The sequence below is a fragment of the Meleagris gallopavo genome, chromosome 16 (assembly GCF_905368555.1).
Source record: "Meleagris gallopavo chromosome 16, MGAL_WU_HG_1.1, whole genome shotgun sequence".
NCBI lineage: Eukaryota > Metazoa > Chordata > Aves > Galliformes > Phasianidae > Meleagris > Meleagris gallopavo.
In genome coordinates, this window is record NC_139419.1 from 998,678 (window position 1) to 1,015,287 (window position 16,610).

A 16,610-nucleotide genomic window follows, 5' to 3' on the forward strand; every position below is an offset into this window, starting at 1 on the left:
GGAAGAGAGGAATGCTGGGCCCTTGGCTCCTACCCCTGTGCAGCTCTTTCTCCTTTGTTTCTCTGAGCCATGGTGTGTAACTTGCTAAGTACAGCTGGCATGCTGGATGTGGATAGGAAAGGGCTCTGCACCTGGGATTTGCTGCTGCAGGTGTTTTGGTGACCTCAGTGGATCTACCAGAAAGGTATTTATCCTCCAGGTGCAAACTAGCACCACAGACCTTCCTTCTGACCTCCCCCCATCCTGCTCCCAAGTTCTGAGGCACGAGGACTTCTCCTTTGGGAAAGAAAAAAATTAGAGTTCTGTGTTCAGGGATAATTTAATCTGGAAAAGTTGAGTTATAAACAGAAGCGGACAGATGGGATACTAGAAATATTCTGACTTGAATTAATTCAAACAGAATGCTGCTTTAGCTTCCTGTAAGTGGAACAATAGTGCCATCGGGTGGACGTGAACGCGAGCTATTCCAGGGAGGATTTTGAATGTAATTCCAGTTCAGTAATCTGGATTCATTTTGATCCATTTAATCGTATTTTACAATTAACATCTTGTTTAGCAGAAAGTCCTGCCATTTAAGTAGCATGTGAAACATAATCAGTTGCATAAAGAAAGGCATAAAAACATATGGAGCATTAAATACATGTCTTGAATATACAAGCGTAGTGTCACTGCTACCAGTAAGCATGATGGGGTCTTATACCCAGATGTTTTATTAATTCTAGTTGTTTACAACAGATACTAGCTGTTTATGCAAATGATGAAAACTAAATGGCCTGCAGAGATTATTTTAACTTCTCCTCTTAACATTTTAACATTCACATGAATGGAGTGGATTCCAATTCGGTCTCCCAGTGGAGTCCTTCTGGTTAAGACATTGGGGAGCATGGTTTGAGCTTGCACTAATACATGCATTTTCCAGCAAAGTGAAATCACTTGCCAACAGCTGTTCATGACCTTCAGGGCACAACATAAATAATAGGCTTGCAGTAGGAAAGATTGTTTATGTGGGTATCCTGGTCTTTCTCTCGACTGCTTGCTAAGATTTGACCAGGGCTTGAAATTCTGAAAAAGAAAGACAAGAACAATAAATTGAAACCAAATTTTGTAACTGCACGTTCAAAAACTTCCTTTCTGAATCTCTTAATTAACTGATCTGATAATCACTCCTAAAACGTTTAGCACTGTGTACTGATAATAATAATAGGTACTTAAGGCAAATATTGCATTGTCATATTGTGTCAGTAGTTTAATGATAAGAAGTAGCAAAATCAAGTGCTAAAACTTTAAAAATACAAATTTAGGTTCCATTCATACAGAGGTGTACAGAGGTGAAAAAGTGACTGACTATCCATGGCTGAGGGCAGAATGCAGACCCATTCCTATGTTAGATCCCCTCTATGATAGAGAACAGAGCTGAGCACCTCAGAATCAGACCCATAACTAGCAGTGTGTGGAGCATGGCAGCTGCCCTGAGCTAGGAAGTCCCAAGGGTAAATGCTACTCTGTTCTGTGCAGGGAGTCTTACCATCCCCTCCAATTCTACCATCTCCATCACTGTCTCCTGCCAGGAACTCCTTGGTCTCAGCATCAGTCAGAGCTCTGCCACTGGCTGAGAAGTTCTGCAGGAATAGTCTGTTAAAGGTGAGAGGAAAAAAGGAAGGGGATGGATCCAGTAGTGGAAGTGTTTAGAGTGAGTTCTTGGTAGTAGCTGTAAAATTCCAAGTCTGATTCAATCCTTGAGACTATTTCAAAAGCTCTTTTAGAAATCCTATCTAAATCAGTGGAGAAAATTTTCTTTTTCAGTGAGAATACGAGATGGAAAGGAGGAGGGCGTTACATCATAATGTGTAGAAGTCCTTGATGTCATTTTGTTTTAATTGGATTTAAAAAGCAGGTTGAAAAGGGACTTCTTTTAGCAGGAGTTTCCTTCCCTCCTGAGCTATCTTCCTTCTTCTCTCCTGGGACATAGACGCGTAAGAGTGGCAACAATTTTGATAACCTTATTTTTTAACTTCAAAGTGAGGAGAATATGATCTGGAAGATAGCATTCATATGATAGAGGCAAAGATGAAGAAAAATAGCTCTTCAAATTCAGTTTAGTAAGAAAAAAAGGGCAATAATAAAAAGCAAACTCCAGCAGCACTGCTGTTTTTGTCTTCACAGCCTGTCAGTTATCCCCACATGAAGGAAGTTCTCAGTTCTATCCAAGAGTTTTCTCGTTGTGACCCTCTCTCTCCTTGGATCTTCTTCAGCACAACCTTGTACACATGTGCATGCACACACCCACATGCAAGACTGATTACATTCCAGCATAAAAAAATGCAGCTCAAAATGGAGTATTTCTGATCTTATGCTGCATTTTGAGACAATAAAATGCAGGCTTGTTGGTAATGCATTTTTTTAAATTTACTTACTTCAGTTCATCTTCCTCAATAAAACCACTTCTGTCCTGATCGAGAATCCCAAAGACTTTGGACAGCTGGTCTTTGGTCTTGGAGTTCAGACCCACTTTGATATAAAAGGTTTTGTAATTGAATGAATCAGCAGCTGTTCTATTGAGTTGAAGACTCGGAACCAAAAAAGAACTGTTCAGTTTTTCTTCAAAAAGCAGCAAACTGTTCTGCAGGGTCATTACAAATCCTAGACAGTGCTCTTTCATCACTTAATTCGGATTCATGGGATATATCCACCAGCGGTCTCTCAAACCTAGGAAGAAAAATACTGTCGGTGGTGCTCACTGTGCAGGAATATATAAATACACATTTTACACAAACGTAGATTCACAGAACTTGATGAAAATTTTGCTCATATTGAAATGGATTTTATCATCATTCTCTGAAAAAATCAGGCTTTCAACCTGTGTGTTTTTTCGCACGTAAAGTTGCACAAGTGCAGGTGGTTCCCTGTCCCTTGGCTGGCATAGATCACCCTGCCTCCTTTTTGTCTCTGATAAAACAGTGATGGCTGTAATGAGTAAACAAACATAACGAGAACTTCTTACCATGTGCTCTGCATGTTGCACTTACCTGGTCGTGCCTTCAGCCTTTGCTGTTTCCGTAGGAACTGTGAAATTGTGGTAGAGAGGAAAGAGGACTTTAATACATAAACTGGAAAGCTGAATTTAAAAGTTAGAGGTTACCTTGGCAACTCTGCAGGCCAGCAGCAATTTGTGCTTCTGTCAGGATACCAGCAAGAGCCGCGTCAGCACTGCTGTAAAACAAAAAACAGCGTTGGGTAGAGTCTGTATTGATCTCCTCCATCATCCTTTGCTGCTGCCTCGTGTGGGCAGCCAGGTTTGATGAGTGGGACAGTTGCAACACAGGTCCCAGCACAAACCGAGGGAGCTGCCCTGCAGGAAGAGGCTGTTCTGTCCTGTAGTTCAGACACACAGCACATCTGCCTTGGTGTTTTGAAGTACATGAGCTGAGGACAAAACCAAAAGTATTTATAGAATTGCATGAGATATGGGGATCTCCTGTTACTTCTATGCATTTTTTGTGTGGATTCTTGGGATGATTTCAGAAGCCCTCAGAAGAAAGATTCCGTTCACCTTGACTCTTAGTTTTCCCAAGTCAAGCACAGAAACAGCTTTCAGGTGAAGGATATGCAGAGTCCTATTGATTCGATTCTTTTTCAGATGACAGAGATAATGACTTATGTAGACCTTAGTTAAGTCCTCTCGACCTTTTACAGAAGTCCTAGAGCCACGTGATGGCTCAGACACCCTTGGGGATAAGTTAGTGTGGCTAACAAAACCTGCTAGCTAATCAGATTGATATTTATATCCCAAAGGAGTGTGCATGGTGTTTTAGACAATATATAAGGTTTAGTGCTATACAAAATAGACTCAGCTTGCACTTATTTTTAGTCTAGTGAGTGATTTGAGCTGTGAATGAACCTTTTTTTTTTAAAGAATTGCTTAAACGATAGCTACAAATGGACATCCTCAGAGACTCAGAGTTTGAAGAGCTCAGTCCTTACAGTAGTTACCATGAAGCGTTACTCTTGCAATTACCTTAATAATCTTAGACCAACACTAATGCTGAGATGCATTTTCTCAGAATTAATTCACTGCATGGTACACATTTTAAATCACGATAGTAAAAGTGTCCATTTAGAGCTCGAAGGTTGTCAGTCATTCAGTAGCCCAAAGCAGTATGCATCAGTAAAAGGCAAGGAGTGAAACTGAGCAATGCAGTTGGTATTGTTTGGTTCTTCTTTCCTTAACTGCGAAGATAAACTTCCACAAGGATTTGAACTGTGGCTGAGCACAAGCTGCAGCTTTTCTCTTGCTGCATTATGAAATCTGTTAGAGCTCAATGGTCTTGTGAATGGCTGAAATTGCAGTAGTGTAAAAAGCCATGGAGTGAACATTGCACTCCCACGCATTTATAGACACACAGAATATTGTTGTAGGTCTGGAGAGTAGTTGAGTAATGCTGTTACATATAATATAAATCCTAACTCTTGGTGGATGTAACATAAAGCTGCTGTCTTTTCCCTCAAAAATTATGCACAAAGCTTACTTTTTTTGGATAATTTCTATAAGACATGAACTCTTACAAGAAGTGCTGACTGCATTATTCTAAACCTGTGCTGCATGGTAAATTGAACGTGGTGAAAGCAAAGCTTTCTGGGCTACATAGAGTTAATGGAGCAAGTTATTTTTAAAGTCTCTTTATCCTGAATGCATCAACTTAATGATCCAGTCTTTCCATCTAGGAACCTACCTTTGATTTTGGTCAAATTCCTGCGTAATATGTGAGAATATGGCATGAGATGAGAGAGGGTCTGATAATCATGCTGGAGTTACTGAACATTCAAGGAATAGTTTTTTGTCAAGAGGCCACGTTGAAGTTACAAATAAATTTTGTTTGTTTGTTTATTTATTGATACAATTTCTTGAATGTTTGTGTGGCTGATCACAGCTTGCCTGTAGATGGCTCCAGAGACACTTACGTGCAGCCGTGAAATCTTTCATCTTAGGCTGAGAGGAGAACAGGTGCACAGGTGTGCATTCACAAGCAAGGGATAGAAGAGAAGGGGAACAGATATTTAAAAGAAAAAAGGTCTAATCTACAAAATCAACCGAAAGACTGAAATGACAAAAAAAGAAAACTTGGAGATGCTTCCAGGGGACCTTCCCTTAGTGATAATTAGGCAGAACAGATTATTTCAGCTACCTAAGAAAACCAGGCTTTACTGTGCATATTTGTATGCTGGCTAATATTGCAGTCTGTCAGGGAGATCACTGCAAACACAGATCAGTTTGTTGTGGAATCTCAGGAGATAGGGAGGACGTTGTTGTCTGGGAAATACCAGGAGATGTATGTCTGGGTGTGACATACATCAGCCAGTATGATTCCTTCCTTCTGAGTTAGGTATTTGTCTGTTTTTAATTGGACACAAATTCCCCTTTCAGCCGTAGGTCAGTCATGTCTTTGCAGCTGCGGGGGAAGCCGTTGGCTGGGAGTAACTTCTTTGCTTATGGTAACTGATGTGGTAATCTGAATTCCTTTTCTGGAGCTTGATATACAGAAGCTCTGATTTTCTTGCTTGCTTGAGTGTCAGACATGCTGATGAGCAAATCTAAAGTTGTGGAGCAGCCATATCCCAACCAAAAGACAGTTTTTCCACACTGAAAGTTTTCCAGAAAGTCTGTGCCTATGTAATGTTATCTGTGTGTGCTTGCAAGCAAAAGTAGTGTGGAAATTCAGGGTTTCAGAAAGCATGAACTTTAAATTAGTTCAGATTCCACAGCACCCACTTCTTAAAATGTTTTAAAATACGCGCACAACTAAATATGAAAATGCTAAGTGTGTGGAATCATAGCTGTCAGTTCATGGATTCAATCAGGATATATCTATTTCAGTAACCCATTCCAGGAAATGAATCCAGGCTTGGCCCCTTCTGCCCACACTGTTTGTGTGAAGAGCTCCAGGCGTCTCTGATGGTGCTGCATCAAAGATTCTCCACGTGGGCTGGCTGCGAACTCGAAGGAGAAACTTTACTGTCCGTGTGTAATGAATGTTCTGACATCTCCTTGCCCTTTCTGTGCTCTCTTACTCCTCTTGTTAGAAAATGAATGCCAGATTTTGAACAGTTGGAGAGCTGAAATTGAATCCAAAGTTTACAAATGGCTCTGGACTGGGATTTTCCAGAGGAACAGCGGAGTGGTAAAATTGCTTGGAGTTCCTGGAGTTCTCTGACAACATGAAGATATTAGGGGGCCAATTTCCCCTAAATATCAGACGATTTTGTCTTTGCAGGATTGTTCTGTTCTTTTATCCTTTCTTTATCAGAACAAAACAAGATTTGATTTAAAAGAGGTGATGGATTCAGCGGCTGGAGCAACAGGTTGGGTTTGGGGTATTGGGTTCTAAACCCTGACCTTTCCTTCTATGAGCTTGTGTAAGAAACAAATTTCTTTGTATCGATTTCCCACTAAACAGATTGCAGTAAGTCTTCATTTTACAAGAGGTATCGGGAGGATTAAGGATTATACTGCTCCTACAGGGTAATGAGAGCACAGGGTATGCAGCAGTGTCCTACAACTCACAGTCTGTGGTCTCAGTAGGACTCAGATCTGCTGCTCACATTTTAGATTGATCTTTAGCTGTCTTATGTAAAACATACAAACAACACTTCTTTTATCCTTTTATCCTAGGAGTTAAGAAGCAGCATTATTCTGGGTAGGATGGAACTGCTTTAGAAGCTGAGAACAGATTACCAGTGTGATGCACAGGGTGTTGTTGAGTAGTTTCAGATTTGATGTAGTATGGACAATTTAAAGTAGAAGATTGGATTTTAAGTGTGTATCCATCAGTGCTTTAGTTTTGTACTTCATTCATGAATGCTCAGTGCAGAGGATTGGATCCTTACTAACCAGACTGATCAGAGAGGTTACAGAGCCTCCGTGCCTGCAGGCACTCAAACCCATCTTAGAGCAGCGTGCTGTGAGTTGGCCTTCTGGGTAGGGGGTGAACCACAGACCTGCAGAGGTCCCTGCTGGCACGGATTACTTTGTGACCCCGTGCCTTTGTTGTGGTAACATTGTGGTACCACCGTTTGCCTCCTTACTACTTCAGGCGGCATGCACAGAGACGTCCCACAAGCAGTTTTCTCTAGTGCTACTGCAGTTTGTGTGCTTCAGAAAGAACTCCTTGCTACTCCCTAAAAAAACTGAAGGCTGGCAGTGGCTGAGCTGAAATTAATTTAAAAGAACTTTCCAAGAATATTTTACGTTAGGGATTTTTGGTTGAATTTCTACAGTTCTGTGAACGAATGACATAACCTTTCCTTTTACATCTTTTGTTTGCTTTATTCTGTGGCATTATGCTACAAAACAATATGCATTAAGAGAATGTTGGTACGTGCCTTGGCTGCATTGCCTGGAATGGGGCGCAAAGTTTAATCACATTTTTTCACGTCTGTATAACCAATAGCACCTATGTAGGTCTGTCTGGTGCCATAACTGGTAAAAGGGGGCAGGGTGAGAGGTATTCCTTTCATTTCTCAATGCTTCTGTCACGTAGCAGAAATAAATTGTTTGCTTTTGATGGAAATGATTCTCTTCTATTTCAGTTCAGCTCTAAAAATGTGAATGTTAGTGCCAGCACAAGAGTTAATAGGGACCAAACATTGCTTTTGCTGAACAGGCTGCGAGCTTTGTTTTAAATTCTAATTTCTTATTAGTGAAGTCGCTGGATGGCTTTGATAAAAATTTAAACCCATTTTGTTTCCAGGAATTACTGTATGAAACGGATGTTCTCTTGAACAAAGTTCTGAGTGTTACATGAAGTTGCACTGCACAAGAATTGCCTCAATCTCAGAAGTACTTAATTCCTCCTGGTGTTAACAGAAGGCAGTGGTGTGCAATTGTTTAACACCTCTAAAGTACAGGATAGGTTGCTCTCTACATATGGACCTGCATTTCTTGCATTCCACATGAGGCATTCAGTGTGCAAGAAATAAAATGTCAGGCCTGTTACTTATTTATTGTGTTTGCCCTCTGCTTGTGAATTAGTGAGGTGAGCTTTTAGTGGTTAGCAGTGTGAAGAGCTGATGTCTGTATTATATCTGTATACTGCTGCAGGTCTGGATTGCTCTGCATTTTTTTCTTCAGCGTTCAGGAAAATGAGGAAAAGGAACCAACAGAGTGTCATCATTATGCAAAATATTTCAGTGCTGTAATTAACAGCAGCTATAATTTAAGCCCAGATTTAACATCAAAGGCTTCGGGGATAGAATTAGAATTCATATTCATTATGATTCTGCCAAGGCTTCAGTGAGTCTGATTGCTGGAATTCCTCTTTTGCATTAACAGCCTTAAATCTGATGAACAGCTTTCTTACATGCCTGGGCTGGGTGAGCTGTGCTCGCCTCACTTAATCACGTCGCAATTCATGGAAATGCCAACGCTGACTGTTACATAAAGCTCCAGAAGGCTTTGTTTCTGCTCTTCTTCGAAACAGCTGCCAAATTATGTTTCAATTATCACCCACTTTCAGCAGGGAGAATTAAAATGACAGGCTACTGAGCTGGAACCAAGTCATGGTAGATGGGAAAAGTCCCGACTCACTGTTAATGGGGAAATGTGCAGTGCGCTCAGCCAGAAATACGTAACATCTACGGAGTGTTCTGAGCTCTGCCTTACACCAAAATATTCTTTGTCTTCTCCATTAAGGAAGACAGTGCCATCAGTAGCACTAAACCCCACGGGACCCTTATCAAAGGAAAGATTAGCTCTTGGTGGTTTTCATGCTTGAGTAAATCGCTGATGTTATGGGTTATGTAGACGATCATTCATTGTAACAAATGGAAGAAGTGAATAATGGCCACTATTTAGCCACATGAAACAGACTGAATTTGTTCTGCTTCACTTTAAGATAATCAAGCAGCAAGACTGGCTGGTGTTTCATCTGAAGCACCAAAATTCACAAATGTGGTAAAGTATTGTTGTGTAGCAGTTATTAAGAGATAATCAGCAACATGCTTCTGACAAACAGAAGAACCTCCAGGCCCATGGCCCATTGTCAGGGGCTGTGACTTGGGCCGGTGTCAGAGATGGGATTAGAACCTTCTCCTCTATCTCACAGCTGCCTTAGGTTTCATGAAAGATAAGTGTTCTTGAAGGAGAGTTGCATTTTAGGCCATAAACACTTTCTGATGATAGATGCTGCAACCTAATACTTCATTTTGTAAAATACCCACAAATTTATTCCATGCTGTCTGCTATGTGTCAGCTTCTCCTACGTTTTTTTTCTCAGAGTCTCAGATCTGGACTGAATATAAATTATTTTTAGCTCTCTTGTTAGCATTGCTTTTCCTAAAGGATCAGAGAATTAAGCAGAAATAAAACTCAAGAAAATCAGGGTACTTATGTCTTAAGAGAGATCATATTGTTTAAAATCATTAAAACTGTGTGTGGCAAGTCAGCATGTTAAACATGAGGATAGAAAGCCTGAACAAAATTGAAAAAACTAACATTCTTTTCTCCCATCTTCTAGCCACAATTTCAATATTATGAGTAGCTGAAAATCACAAAATGCCTTCTTTACAATGGAAATATCTGTACACTGCGAGATTTCTCAGCAATGCTTTGTGTGAACTTGACGTATGGGGAATTGCTGATGCCTGAAACAATATAAAAATGTACAAACACATGCAGAGTGCGAAGTGCTTGTTGGACGAGGTAATTGGAAGAGTCAATCCAAGGCTGCCTTTGGTCTAATGCTGTTTATGCCTTCACCAGTGACTGGAATTCTGTCAAGAAAGAAAATGAGAAAGGGAGGGAATAAAATGAGATGACAGTGCTTATAACATCTTAAGAAAAGATAGATAAAAATGTCCTAATCTCCTAGCTATGGAGGGCTCCTTGTGCTACTATAACACTGCAGAGCTACTGCTAAACTGAGATTCTGGGGGCGTAGCAGATTTTTCACTACTTATTGGTGCAGAGAGGAGGAGTGCGTCTGTAAATTCATGTTTGTAGGAAATCCTGAGCTAAAGGAAAACTATCTTGAACCCATTACAAACTCTGATAATAGCTAACACAGTGAATTGGCTCAAGACTGCAGCTTTTAATATTTTCCCAGTAGTTTTTAAAAATCGTTATTCAGAAGCAAAAAGTATGAGTAGTGATGTAATTTCAGAATGGGAAATTCAATAGTTAAGAGCTAAGAGCGGCATAATATAATGTCCTATTTGGGGTTCATAAACAGAAGTTGCAAAAGCTGCTGCTAAAGCAAATTCCTCCAACAGTGTATCTCTCTCCTCCCAAACTCTGGCTAAGATTAGCACGTGTGTCTGTGTGAGTTATTGCCACCTGTCCTAGTTTGGCTGAGACAGCCCTGTTTTCAGTGACTTCATCTCTAATACACGATGCATAATGCCCTATTTTCTTCTGCTGCAATTTCCAGAAGAAATACCCTGGTTCACATCATTCCCGTGGAAGTTCTGAAGGAATTTGATGTAGTTTTTCATAGAAGGACTGTCCAGTGAAATCTGCCAACATCAGGCAATGCTCCAACACACTCCGTGCTGCTGTACCGCAGTTCTGGCCCTTAGAAGCAGTACTGGCCCTGCTCTGTGTTACAGGGTTACCCCCTCAGTAGTGCTGAGAGGGGTCAATAATTGAGTTCATGTAGGTGGAAATTGTTTAACAGTAAAAGTGTCCCATGACCAAAAGCGCAGAGCGTCCTCTGCCAAAAAGAAAATTCAGAGTGACTAAGCGTTCAGAATGTTCTGAAAATGCCGCGCTCTGAGCCTGTGGATCAGGTACACGCAGAAATTAACCCCAATGCTGAGAGAATGGGGTCTACCTTGAGCCTAACTCTGCTTTTGCTACCACAGAGGCTACATAGAAATTAGGCTATGAAAAAAAGGAGTATTTGTCAGTATGGAAAACGTGACAGGAAGTACTGGGCTAAATGACCGAGGGGTGCTCTCCATTTAAGTGTAACTAAATGCGTGCATTTCAAAGCCTGCCTTTGATGAAGTTTCCAGCAGCCTTACAGCCTTACCTTCTACTCCAATTTTGCCATCACCATCAGTGTCACCTGCAGCCAGGAAAGCCTTGGTCTCCGCAGAGGTGAGGACTCTGGCACTCGAAGAGAAGTTCTTCAGGAACAGCCTGGAATTGAGCAGGGCAGAGCGCTGTGCTTGAGTCTGCTTTTCTGCAATGACCTCGGCATATTACATCTCTGGTTTTCTAACTTAAACCCGCACCAAGAGAAAAAGTAACTCTTGTTTGTAACATCTGGTGAGATCCACACAAATTCAAGGAAAGGCAAAGCATTGCATTGCGTTTTAAAAATAACATCAAGTTTTTTTCTGGGACGCCGCGGATGTTCAAAGGTTTCCACTGTTCAAAGACATGCAGCAGCTGAGCAATACTTACTGAAGCTCCTCTTCTTCAATGAAGCCGCTCTTGTCCTGATCAAGGATCCCAAAAACTTTCTTTATCTGATCAGGAGTTTTGCTGGATAAGCCAACCGTGGAGAAGAAGGACTTATAATTGAAGGAATCCGCAGCTGGAAGAGACAAAAACCTCTGACATGCTTTCCTTTCAAGTTGCTGCTACCGCTCGTATTCCTTAGGCGCACACGCCTGGTTGTAAACATCAGCCTGCTCCTTTTTTCCCGTTCCCCAACGCAGCTGAGATGATTCGGTGGATACCTTCCCTGCTCAATCACTCTGTGCCTGTGCTCATATGTCCTATCATCCAGTTTGGAATTTTCTGCTACAGCGCACACCGTGCTAAATCAGGGCTCCAGCTATCCGTGTCACATGCAATTAATTATAAGTATTTAGTGGGTGCTGCTGTGCCCTACTAAGAGCTCCTGTAACTCTTGCTTTATATTCACTTAGTCCTTATTTTGGTGAAGAATTTGGTAGAAAACAAAGCGGTGTTCAGCCTTGAAGTTGCTCACGGGGTGTTGGGGAACTGGTGTGATCCTGCTGGGGGCAATTCTGAGAGAAGCAAGACTGCTCATTGCTTCACAAGTAATGGGGGGATTCTGTTCTGGCATTCTGCAGGACAAGGCTAACCACTGAAATCCACGACTTCAGCAGGTTTGGGAATTGAGAGCCAGCTCAGTGCTAAGTGAAACTGTGGCTCTTTCTGCCACTCTGTTTCAGGTAATGTTACCCACCAAATAACCGCTTGTAAGACTCGCTGAATTCAAGAAGCTATTCTGTACCATAGCTACAAAGAGGTCTCACCGGGAAGGAATCTAAGGGGAAAATGATAGGCACGCCATCTTAAGACATAAAAATGATATGCATCTTCTGGCTGGAGAGAGACCGTTCCTTACCCTGGCAGCTGGAGAGAGCAGATTCAATATCTTTAGCAGAAAGGATGTCAGTGATGGCCATTGTTGAACTGTAAAATAAATTAAATGTGAGCTACTTAGTCATTAAAATGACTTCTCTATCTTTTCATGGCTCTATTTGAAGTTGCTGCAGTGACAGTATGTGATAGGGGAGATATTATTCATCTAATTGTAAGGGGAGCATACTGAAGCAGATGTCTGCAGCAGGTGTTTCCACTTAAAGCTGGGTAATGAGGGAGGAATTCTGCATGGGGGAATGTGGGGCTTCAGGAAGATCTGATGGCTGTGTTGTGCTGGGGGAGCAAATCAAAGGTGCATGGAACCACAAAACTTCATGAATTCAGTGTGGGTTTTCCCAGAGGTAGATTAGTACTCAATTAAAATCAGCATATATTTACAGCACACATAAAAAGATAGGGCCAAGTATGTCCCCTAGAGCTATATCTGGAATAAGTTTAATTAGAATTAAAAAAAAAACACCTGGTACTATTATCAATAAATGTAGTGATCTTAACAGGAATGAAAGTAATGGTGTAGAATAAATAAGAATAATTTCACTTGTTTCAAGGAAATCTAAATCTGAAGAGTTATTTCTTCTTCTGCTTTGCTGTACCCAATAAATGTAACAGTGCTGTAAATTTGGTCTGCTGGAGCACTGCATCATTAAAAGACTACTTTTCATGGTGGCTTTTTAAAAAAGATTCCAATTTATGCTATGATTTTGTCATTTGTTTTGTTTTGAGTTGGTGATGATGGGTGATAAGCCAGATTTGTATCCCAATTTCAGCAGTTCAGAGTGCTGATGTGCTTTGAGCAGGGCTTTTGAGACTTAATACTCATTCCTAATAAAAACATGGAGGCATTTTCTTCTGATACAGCTGCATTTGACAAGAGATACTCTTTGTTTCTGTCAGCCACCAACAGCTGCACTAGTTCGTTTGCCAAAGCAGTATATATTGCTTAAGTGAATGCTGCAAGGCCCAAATTGCTGGTCAGTCCTCATAGTGTAAATGCAGCATTGATGCACTTCCAGTTTCACAGCACACACAGCGCAGACTGGTTGCAGTTTAAGACTTGCAGCATTACTGTGTGGTAACTTGATGTTAATAAAAAAGAGGAATCGAGACATAGAAAAGTTACTCTTGAAAACCATCAGAAATCCCTCAACGTGAATCCCAAACCGTCTCCAGCAATGTGCTGTATGGAAAGTAGTGCCAGTTAGGAGACCAAACGCTGGTAACCATTTATGAGGTACTTTGATTTGGGATCTACAGATTGGTAGAAACTTCCTCCAAAATATGAAACGGTGCCTCCCCCTGTTTGTTGTCAGCAGAGGCCGTTGTCAGTCTCTTTCTGAATATCTCTTAAGATGTAAGGAGACAGTGGGACAAATCCATGCTGGTGGCAGTGAGCGTTTTTCCAGCTAAGGCAGCTCAGTTACTTCTGTTTTGCTAGCAGTTGTTTTGTCCCAGTGGCTTCTTGTGCAGAGCGTTTCTCCCTCTCAGCACTGGGCAAGGTGATTGGGAGCTCTGCCATTCACCTCTCCGCACTGACAGCATTAAAAACACGGGGAAAAGTTTAAAAAAAAAATCTGAAAACTGCAGCATGGTCTTAATTTCATGAAGGGCACCGTTCTGTCTTTTCCCACCCTGTGATCTGAATGGTGATTCTGTTCTATGAAATTCTGTGAAGGTATGGCATACTGGAAGCTGATATTAGAATATATATTTTAATTAAATCAGTGCTTTCCATTTTGGGAGCATTTTTCTTTTTGTTTAATTTTTTGAAAGCAGAGGATCTATTCAGCTTACCTTTGTGGTCTTCTTGGCTGGATAAGGAGGCAGGCTGGCTGGGAGGAGAGCACTTGCTGTGTGTCTCCACCAGAGCTGAGCTTGCATATATATACTTTAAGTTGTATACCATATACAGATTTTAGATTTCAGCGTCACGAAGGGGGAATGGTGTCAAATGAACTTGCCTAACTAATCATCTTGCGCTATTTTTATCTCAAGAGAATACATATGATATTTGCAAACGAAACAAGATAAGTGGCCAGGTACGCGAAAAGGACGGAGTCGTATTAAATTTCTTCTGATTTAAGCAGAAATACCAACTTCTCCATATGATGTAGGACAGAAGGCAAAAACCTGTCTGATACGCGTGGTCTGAGGAGTCAGATGAAATGAAGCAGGGCTAGCTTCGGGAGAGATGCCTTTAATGAATGTTTGGATGTGATGATGACTTGTTATCTTATCTGCAGACACAATGTGATGAAGTTTAATCGCTGGTGTGCTAAACAAAAAAAATTAAAAATGTCCTGTTCAAATATTGTGTAGCAAACCACATAGGGAAAAACTAATAGTTGTATTGTCTTCAGAATGCCTGGTTTGTTGTTGTCTTGAAAAAAAAACCCGCAGTGAATTTGTTGCTACAGGAGGTAAAATAATATTATGTCAATCCATGGGAACAGTTGGCTGGGGGAGGGTACTTTGTCTGGTATGTTTCCAGGGAAAATCTTAGAATCCTGTGAGGTTCTGACATCCTGTTTGGTCGTGTCTGTATGAAGCAAAGGGGCTGTGATCTACCCAGCTGTCTCTGAGACAAAAGCTGCTGAGCTCTGCATGACAGATCTTCTCTTTTAGAGAGAGAGAGAAATGCCGATAGTAGCAGGGAGCAATATGTGAGGAGTGTCTCTGCAGTTTTGTAACCTACCTTCTGATCTCCCTTAGGTAACTGATTTTTTTAGGTGTCTTTTTTGTTGTGTTTTTTTCTTTTTTTTTCCCCCTTAGTGCTGTTTCCAAGTGTTCCTTTGTGCTCGCACAGAAGCGAGTTGGTCATGTCAGTCTTGTTTCATGGACTGCGTAGAGTAACTGGGTGAGGAGTCAGGCTCAGATCTCATCGGGGGTTCAGGCAGAAGAGTGAAGGACGACAAGCCGTGTGGATGTGTGATGGCAGCACGAGGTGGCACTGCGGGATGGCAGAGCAAGGCGTCACAGCTTGAAAGGTGTGACAGTGCAGGCTGTCTTAATGTCACAGAGACTATCAAAGCATCTTTTTTTTTGCAGAAGCTTTTCCCTCTAAGATGAAAGGCAAGCCTAACCCAGCTCTGAGGACAGCCACCAACATTCGCTGTGTGAGGCAGGGAGAGGCACAGGGGGTTTCTGTGAGACCTCAGGCCATCCAACACAGACAGCAGCTGGTGGCAAACAGACACAGGGTGATGGCAAAAGCGTGTGCAGAAGGGGCATTGTTTCGCCTACTGCATGTGAACAGCAGAAATTATTGCAACAAGGTTTTTTTAAAAGATTCTGGCTTTGTCCTCTATCAAAATGTTTCAACTGCAGAGATCGTTCTTACGAGAGGAGGAACCTTTGGCTGAGGATGGCTGCGGGAGGCGGTGGGTTTTCTCGGTTTTCTGAATGGGTTATTGACCACCTGGCGCTAACAAATTTCAGGAAGAATTTGATAGATATTTAATCCCAGCTCTTGTTGCCCCTGGTGACATCTGGCAGAAGGGATACAAATATCGCTGCCCCTCAAACTGTTCTAAGAAATGACTTATTCTACATGGGAAGAAAATTCCTCACCCTTGTGCACACACCACCCTTTTCTCCCCCTCCAAATCGGAAAATTGCCCACATAGTGCCAACAACTGATGTGCAGTAAGGAGGGCGTCCAGCATAAAAATTGATGGCATGATATGACCTAATGAAGCTAAGTTAAGAGGAAGGCCAAGTTCTGCTGAAACTCTTGGACTGCAGGAGTCTACAAGGGAATTTGGGCTCTGGTGTCTGTTTCAGAGAATGCATTTGATTTTAGATGCAATGGCTTCTCATTTTGCCTAGAGCTAATTCCACATATGTTAACCCCTCGCCCCCACTCTTCCCTTTAAAAATAGCATTGATTGCTGTTATTTCCCTTAATGCCTGTGGCCTCTTGCCATTAGTTTGAACTTTTGTGTGTGCATCACATAAGGATGCAATCTTTAAAAGTGTGCTTTGTTTTCTAAGAGGCTGTGAGAACACGACTCCTTTTGTTCTCTGAAATTTCAAGGATAAAGTTTGAACGTTACATGATTTGTGGCTCTGCTTAGCTGCGCTCAGACTCCAGTGAATTTTGGAGCCCTTTTAGCAGTGAGATTGGAGGCACTACAGAGCCAGAACATGTGCACTGGCTGAAACGTACCAGGATCATGTAACTCTATTTACAACCGGCCTCCAACAAACATTTTGCTTGCAAGCTCTACATTAGACATTGCAAAAACATCTGTCTGGT

At 41.5% G+C, this 16,610-nt stretch overlaps 2 protein-coding genes across 2 annotated transcripts; both read right to left on the reverse strand.

The window, feature by feature from the left end:
- Positions 1 to 1,036: 1,036 nt before the first annotated feature.
- On the reverse strand, positions 1,037 to 3,263 carry LOC100543637 (parvalbumin beta-like). Its single transcript, XM_031555769.2, has 4 exons — positions 3,140 to 3,263; positions 2,415 to 2,547; positions 1,526 to 1,632; positions 1,037 to 1,062 (listed from the first exon to the last, which is right to left on the reverse strand). Exons 1-4 carry the CDS (start codon positions 3,261 to 3,263, stop codon positions 1,037 to 1,039), a joined length of 390 nt encoding a protein of 129 aa, XP_031411629.1.
- A 6,116-nt stretch (positions 3,264 to 9,379) lies between these two features.
- On the reverse strand, positions 9,380 to 12,459 carry LOC100545341 (parvalbumin, thymic). Its single transcript, XM_003210545.4, has 4 exons — positions 12,318 to 12,459; positions 11,402 to 11,534; positions 11,025 to 11,134; positions 9,380 to 9,765 (listed from the first exon to the last, which is right to left on the reverse strand). Exons 1-4 carry the CDS (start codon positions 12,376 to 12,378, stop codon positions 9,740 to 9,742), a joined length of 330 nt encoding a protein of 109 aa, XP_003210593.1. The 5' UTR covers positions 12,379 to 12,459; the 3' UTR covers positions 9,380 to 9,739.
- Positions 12,460 to 16,610: the final 4,151 nt, after the last annotated feature.

Excerpts from the sequence above, each read along its gene's own strand:
- LOC100543637 (XM_031555769.2), bottom strand. The coding sequence starts at position 3,263 with ATGATGGAGGAGATCAATACAGACTCTACCCAACGCTGTTTTTTGTTT. Across the intron at positions 2,548-3,139 it reads TGGCCTGCAGAGTTGCCAAG|CTGCTGATTCATTCAATTAC; the intron begins GTAACCTCTAAC and ends TCAATAGAACAG. Across the intron at positions 1,633-2,414 it reads ATTGAGGAAGATGAACTGAA|ACTATTCCTGCAGAACTTCT; the intron begins GTAAGTAAATTT and ends CACCTTTAACAG.
- LOC100545341 (XM_003210545.4), bottom strand. The coding sequence starts at position 12,378 with ATGGCCATCACTGACATCCTTTCTGCTAAAGATATTGAATCTGCTCTC. Across the intron at positions 11,535-12,317 it reads TGCTCTCTCCAGCTGCCAGG|CTGCGGATTCCTTCAATTAT; the intron begins GTAAGGAACGGT and ends TGTCTCTTCCAG. Across the intron at positions 11,135-11,401 it reads ATTGAAGAAGAGGAGCTTCA|GCTGTTCCTGAAGAACTTCT; the intron begins GTAAGTATTGCT and ends GCTCAATTCCAG.